The 7,123-nt window shown below is 39.3% G+C and overlaps 1 protein-coding gene across 1 annotated transcript in view; it reads left to right on the top strand.

Annotated features, from left to right (window-relative positions):
* The first annotated feature begins 445 nt into the window (after positions 1–445).
* Positions 446–7,123, top strand: part of akip1 (A kinase (PRKA) interacting protein 1) — a 10,575-nt gene continuing 3,897 nt past the window's right edge. The window contains exons 1-4 of the mRNA XM_051923716.1: positions 446–593; positions 823–1,014; positions 5,422–5,499; positions 5,936–6,055. Of these exons, the coding sequence (XP_051779676.1) occupies positions 835–1,014; positions 5,422–5,499; positions 5,936–6,055 (378 nt within the window). The 5' untranslated portion in view covers positions 446–593; positions 823–834. The remainder of the gene's footprint in view (positions 594–822; positions 1,015–5,421; positions 5,500–5,935; positions 6,056–7,123) is intronic.

The raw sequence follows: 7,123 nt of genomic DNA, 5'->3' as shown, positions 1-7,123 counted from the left end.
GAAAAGCCTGCTCATAGTGGTGGTGACTCAGCCCCAGGCTAATGCAGCTCGTCAGCGCCCTTACAATATAGCACATTTGTTTGCTAAGTTTAAAGAGCAGCCTTTACTTCTGTATTACTTTTAACCGTTGGCACTGTGGTAGACTTGCAAGACTGAGTCAAAATCACGATTTTGTCACTTAAGTGTGGCGTTTACACACATGCCATATATGTCAGGCACTTAACGCCGTAACTCATTTTTGCCTTCCATACTATTATAAAGTTACACAGGGTGGGTAAAGCAATGACCTTAAAGTGTCGGCTTGCAAGTAAATGAGCATTTTGGATATCTTTGTTCTCGCTGCCCTGCGGATGTCTCACCACATCTGCTTTTTGCCTTGCGTCTGATCATAAGATTAAGATTGTTCTCTTTCTTGCTTTCCTTCCATTCTTTCTTTCTTTGTTTCTTCCGCGCTCGCTGAGGTCGAGAGACTACATTACCCAGAGATCATTGCGTTTCCTTCTGTAAAGTCCGGCTGTCCGGCGTTTTTTTTAGCGCGGATTTGCTTCTTCGCTTTTTATCTGCTGTGGTGGCGGTTTTACTTATTACTCAACGTGAGTACAGAAAATTCTTTTGATGACATGTTTTTATTTTTCCACAACAGTTCGTGCCAAAGCTTGTAAAACCCTTGTTTACGTAGGATCACTTCATTTTAAAGTTGTGTAAGGTTAAGGTTACGAGCAGACATTAAGCTTGATATTAGAGTGGGTGTGATAATGACTGAATAGTCAGCTATGTTATAGTTTTGTTTGTTTTTTTTTTTTTTTGTAAATATCTTTCCAGGTGTGTAAAGTGATGAATAACAGGAGAATTCTGATGGAGCGCTCGCTAGAACACTCGGCCCAACTGAGTTTGGAAGTGCTGGAGCGCGCACAGCGGAGGAGTGTCAAATGGCCGGCGCGCGGACCTTCGGAGGGTCCGAAAGTACAAGCGGCTAAGCTAAGAGCAACAAGGGCCACGTGCGAACACTACAAGGTAGTTAACGCTTCGTGTCTACTTTTACACTAGTACTGATACACTGTACACACTGCTTACCAAATTAAAGTTTCACTTATCCGCTTATCGAAAAAAAGGATGTGTGAGTGGTTGACACATGTCGTAGAAGTTACGAATCGTTATTACCTTTTCTAATTTAAAAAAATCGATCAATTTTAAACTTTTCATTCTTTAGTGATCTGTTTAAACAGTTTCAGGGTTGCCTTTTCTGCTTCATAATCGCAAGAAAAGAAAAACCAAATTATAGCCCAATTTTATAAAGTTTTTATTTTCTTTTTGCAAGTCATTTTGGTTGTTAAAATGGACAATATTAGTTGAGTATGCACCGTGAACTTAGTTGGGTATTTTGAAACAAAATGAAAGAAGATCAACATTGTTATTTCTCATGGCCATAAAAATAGCCGTAATACACACACACAGCCTTTTCATCATTTAGGATTTACATTGATTTGAAACTGTTAATGTTAAGTAATGTTTAATTGTGTGAAATGCTGAAACACCCTCAGCTACATTATTTGTCTTACTGTCAAAAATCCTTCACCGAGGCCCACTCACACACACACACATCCATGTTCACATTTAAAACCGGTGTCAGTTTGAAACTGCCAGGTAACATAACCTGAAGGTCTTTAGGGATGTGGAAGGAAAAAAAAAAAAGACACACCTGGGGAGAACATGCAAACTCCACACTGACATCTGGGTATGGTATAACAACCCAGAACACTTCATCTGTGAGTAGTCGGCACACCCACTGTGCTCCCATGATTTTAACACCATAAAGAACTTCAGTTGTACTATATCTGTTTGGTGTCTCTCTTTTTAGGATTTGTTAGTACCGTGTCAGTTAGTAGCCAACTTTTATTTGTCTTGAGCCAATAGCATGTCAGCAGATTATTGATAATCAAATTGGGGAAAAATAATTCTGGGACTAAAGAAAACAATATCTTGTTCCTCCTGCTGTATGTTCATTTCTACAAACATTTAGGCCATGAATCCTCAGTCACAGTCCAGGAGGACGGTTTCCATGTTAGCCAGCTTCTTAATTAGAACTCAGTCTTTGCTGATAATGAAACTTGGTATTTAACTCTCTGCCTTGTTAGTGCTCTCATTCATCAAAGATAAATTTTAGTTACATTGTAGGTCAGAGGTCCTCAGTTACACACCCGGAGGTCCGCAGTGGCTACAGGTTTTCACTTCAACCAAATTTTTAATTAGAAATTTATTTACTGCTAATGTTTTTTTGGCATCATTTTATTTACTGTACCTTGCCTGCTATAATTCAGAACCCTTAATTGCCTATTTTAGTTTTTAGCAGCTGCATTTAAGTTTTAATTGTTGCCTGTTTTCTTCACCAGCCATTAGTTAATAATGAAATGCAGATAACCAATAAACCAACAGCTCTCCAGCTCACCACGCTTCCTATTAAACCCATGAACTTTCTCTGTTAAAAGAATGTTTAAATGAGAAGGGAATTGGAAGGACTGTTAAGTTTAAATCTCTTCTGGTCCACAAAACACATGGCTAATGTTCTCGGAGAACGAAACTCTACAGTGTGATTACAATTTCTCTTGAATGAATGAAGGCACTAACAAGCCAAACAGTTAAATATCATCTTTCATTACCAGCAAGGACTGTCTTCTAATTAGGAAACTAATTGAAAGGAAAACCTGCAGGTTGCTGCGGCATTCCAGGACCGTGATTGAGGACCTCCAATTTAGGCATTTTTTTGGTGTGACCGTAATTGTGTGATGCAGCCACATCCATCCAAACACAGGGTCATGGGGGTCTGCTGGAGCCAATCCCAGCCAACACAGGGCACAAGGCAGGAACCAATCCTGGGCAGGGTGCCAACCCACCACAGGACACACACAAACACACCCACACACCAAGCACACACTAGGGCCAATTTAGAATCGCCAATCCACCTAACCTGCATGTCTTTGGACTGTGGGAGGAAACCCACGCAGACACGGGGAGAACATGCAAACTCCACGCAGGGAGGACCCGGGAAGCGAACCCAGGTCCCCAGGTCTCCCAACTGCGAGGCAGCAGCGCTACCCACTGCGCCACTGTGCTGCCCGTTGCAACCACATCTCCTACCTATTACCAGTGTACATTTCACCCATTATGAAAGTTTTGTTCCATCTTAGTTTCTGTCATTTTTCCCCTCTATTTCCTAAACCCATTTATGCAGAGCAGGGTTGTGGTGAAGCTGGATTGTATCCTAGCGAGTAATGGGCACAAGGCAGGAACAATGCTTAGAGCAGGGTGCCAGCCTATCTTGGGGTGAATAAACACATCGGGGCCAATTTAGCATCATCAGTCTGCCTAACCTGCATGTCTGTGGACTGTGGGAGGAAACCCACATGGACAAAGAGAGAACATGCAAACTCCACACAGGGAGCACCTAGACTTGAACCCTGGTCTCTTCTTTGCGATGCAGCTGTGCTATTATTCTGCCACCCTTCTGTCATTTTGATGCAAAAAAATAAAACCATTTGATAAGGTAAAATCGCACTGGGTTTCTTACCCCTGTAACACTCTCAAAGTGCAATTCTGGGGACAGAAAAAAATAAGATCAAAAAAGAAGCCAAATACTTCTTAATTTCATAGAAACCTAGTGCTATTATTTTGCTGTAAAATTTAAAATGTACAAACGTCCATTTTTGTTACACCAAACTGTGCATCAGCCTTGATGAAGCTTATAGCTTCAGGAGAACCAGCTACTGCATCAAGGGGAAAATCAATCGAAAACTAATTTGTCCTTTCTTAATAATGTGTTCTGGTGGCACAGTAGTTAGTACTGCTGCTTTATACCTTCAACATGGGTTCAAATGCTGGTTCAGTCCCAATTTGTGTGGAATTTTTATTTCTCCATTTGTGCTCAGCTTTCATCAAACACTTGTTTTATGTTGGCTGGCAATTCTAAATTGGTCCAAGTGACTAAGTGCTGGTGTGAGTGTGCCCTGTGACTGCTTGGCACCTTCTCTGTGACTGGTTCCTGCCGTGCACTCAGTATAACTGGCATGACTCTAAATCAGGGGTCACCAAGTCCGGTCCTGGAGGACCACCGTGGTGGCAGGTTTTCATTCTAACCTTTTTTTTTTTAATGAGTGCCCTGTTTGTGCTGCTAATTAACTCCTTTTCCATTCATTTTAATTGAATTGTTTTTTTTAAGATTTGTTCCCCTGAATTTCTTCATCGTTCCTCTGAATTGCTTCTTGTCTTACCTTAAATGGCACCCAAACAGAAATAAAATGTGAACTGATTGAGCCAAAAGAAGACCAACTAAGTCAGGGCCTCAAACTCCAACCAATTTCACTCCAACCAGCTGCTTAATGAGGTGCTGATTCTTGTTGTTAATTAAACCAGTTCTTTAATTTCGTGGCTTGTTGCTGCTCTAGTGGTGCATTAGCAGACATTTCCAAAATTGTTGATGTTCTCTTTCTAAGAGCAGTGTTAAAATGTTTTACTGGACATGTTTTGGCTCATTTTGTATCTCATTATTGTTTGGCTGCTAATTAAGGAAAAAGAAACAAATAAGGGGTCTGGGTCTTCAAGAGCAAGTCCATTAAAATTAATTCAAAAGAAAGTAATTAGCAGCAAAAACAGGTCACTAATTAAGAAAAGGGTTAGAATGAAAACTTGCAGCCACGGTGGTCCTCCAGGACCGGAGTTGGCGACTCCTGCTCAAAATAAGAGTAGGTTGTTTCATTAAATAGATGGGTCTTGACAATGTTTCTTATTTCATTTAAAAAAAAAAAAAAGGGGGGGGGGGGGGTTGATTGTTATTGTTGATTTAACATTTGTGAAACACAAATATTTTTCTTTAATCCACTTGTATCATTTGTGTGTGTGTGCCGTTTATTCAGGCTGGTCTTTTCTATTTTTTAATATGCATGAGGTTTATTTTTGTGTATTTTGATAACACATTTGCTAACATTCTCTGCAAAACATGTTCTTTTTTTATTAAATGGTAAAATAATTGCTAAACAGTTACATTTACAGTTGGTGTAAAGATTAAGCAGTATAAATGACCTATAGCAGATTTGCTCAGTATTTAAAAGAACCGAGAAAACAAGATGAAAAGTTCTTATGAGAGTTTTCTCCTGAAAGGAGGCATCACCTCTTTTTACAAGCAGTTTCTTGAAGGACCTGATCATTGACACATGTCTGCAAAATGTTTATTATGTATTTTAGTGTCTTGGGAAACTTTCTGTTTTAAGATGCGTCTGTAAAATAAGGAACAAGTGTCATCCACCTGCATTCTTCAAACTAAGAAAAGGGAGATATGACTTTATGATTTTAAGTGAAGTGTTGCATTAACCTGTGAGCCAGACAGACAGTGCAGTGAAACAGAGTGACTGATGCCTTTTGTTTCTGCAGGAAAATGTTTCTCAGAAAGTTGATGATGCCTTTGGTACGATTTTGAATTTAATGGCCAATGCAACCAAACAATGCAAGGTGAGCTGAACTTCAAGTTTTTACAGATCAGTTTTTACAAAATGTATGTTTTTTTCATGATGGGTCTATTAGTATGAGAGTGAAAGAGGTCTATTGCTGTGTTTCAAGGGTTTATGTAAAAAAATAAAGGCCCTGAACATTATCAAAATTGCAAACAGGTGACCCAGTGGGTAGATTTACAGTCAGATATTGCTTGGCACACAATCCAGTGTCTGTCTAGGTTTTCTTCTCTGGTTCATTTGCATGTTCTTATATTTCTTTTCATTGACTCCCACAATACAAAAGTCTGCTGCTTGTATGATGGGTCATACAGTATTAAGTTACAATGATGTGTATATGACTTTGCTTGCTAATTCCTTTTGGTATTTCAGAGATGCATATTGCTTGCCTAAGATCTGGAAATACATTGACAGAATACAAATTGTTTCTTTAATAGACCTATTACAGATCTGTCCCAGAATGTTATTACAATAAGTATGAAGCCAATCACCTATGTCGCTATCATTCAGAGAACTGTGGTCCTGCTTCATCTAAATCTGAGGTTTTCCTCAAAAAGGTAAGTCGGATAAAGCCTGAGGATAGATGTAATGACACTGTTGTGCTCTCTTTTGTCTGATAAGTTGCTCTCCATAACAGTGGAGGTTTTAAAGCTCATGCATACAGTAATTTTGTTTCTTCTGCTCTACGTCATGTTTTTAACAATGCCAGTTACAAGTAATTTGATTTGGTGAAGCTCACTAAAAACGGAAAACCAAGCTGTCTGAAGTTCAAGGGTAGCAACACCCAAATCAGCCAGCAGGTTATGCTACCAATACAAAAATTAAGAAAATCTAATTTTATTAGTAATACTCTTCTAAAGGACAGTGTACCAAACTTGCAGAGTTGCTGAGGAGAACAGTTATTTGGTACTCCCCAGTATAAATCTGTGAAATGGGAAACATGCAAGATCAGCAAGTGAAGCAAGGCAGTACCATCGGGATTGTTATTCCTTTTTGTTCTAGTAAATCCCTTTTCTTTATTATTTTGGACTTCATAGTGGCATTTGAATTTTCAGTCTGACCTTGAGTGCTCTTAATTGTATATAAGACATACACCATAAGGATACTAGTGTTTATCATTCTCCAACAGATCACAAACAATATGTTCAGGAATGTGCCGGTTTAGTGAGGCAGATACAAACTTAACGACTTTAGGCAACAGGATGATAAGGAAGTACACTCCACTCTGCTTTTATCCTTGGCATGTTGCAACTGCGATATGATACTTGCACATATTTTAGAAAAAAAAAAAGACTCAAAAAACTTCTCATCAGCAATTTATATATATCTTCTTATATAATACGCTACCGTGGCTGTTCGTTTGTCTGTCCAGGATTTTAAATAACCTGTAGCTTGCAAGCCGTTTAACCTATTGACCTGAAATTTGGTACCCGTATACTACGTGATGTCTACTATCTGCTTTCGGGGTGATGATTTTTATTACTCTTTATATTTTTATTTTATTTTATTGTAGAATCGACTCTCGGCAGCGCGCAGCAGGGTGGCCATGCGGCGCATGCATACGTGTACCGTTCTCATTCCCTACCACCTTCACGGTCACTTCCCCTACCTCTTCATATCTTAAA

The sequence above is a fragment of the Erpetoichthys calabaricus genome, chromosome 2, assembly GCF_900747795.2.
Source record: "Erpetoichthys calabaricus chromosome 2, fErpCal1.3, whole genome shotgun sequence".
NCBI lineage: Eukaryota > Metazoa > Chordata > Cladistia > Polypteriformes > Polypteridae > Erpetoichthys > Erpetoichthys calabaricus.
The sequence above is the reverse complement of the archived record's forward strand: the minus strand, read 5'-3'. Positions and strand labels throughout refer to the sequence as shown.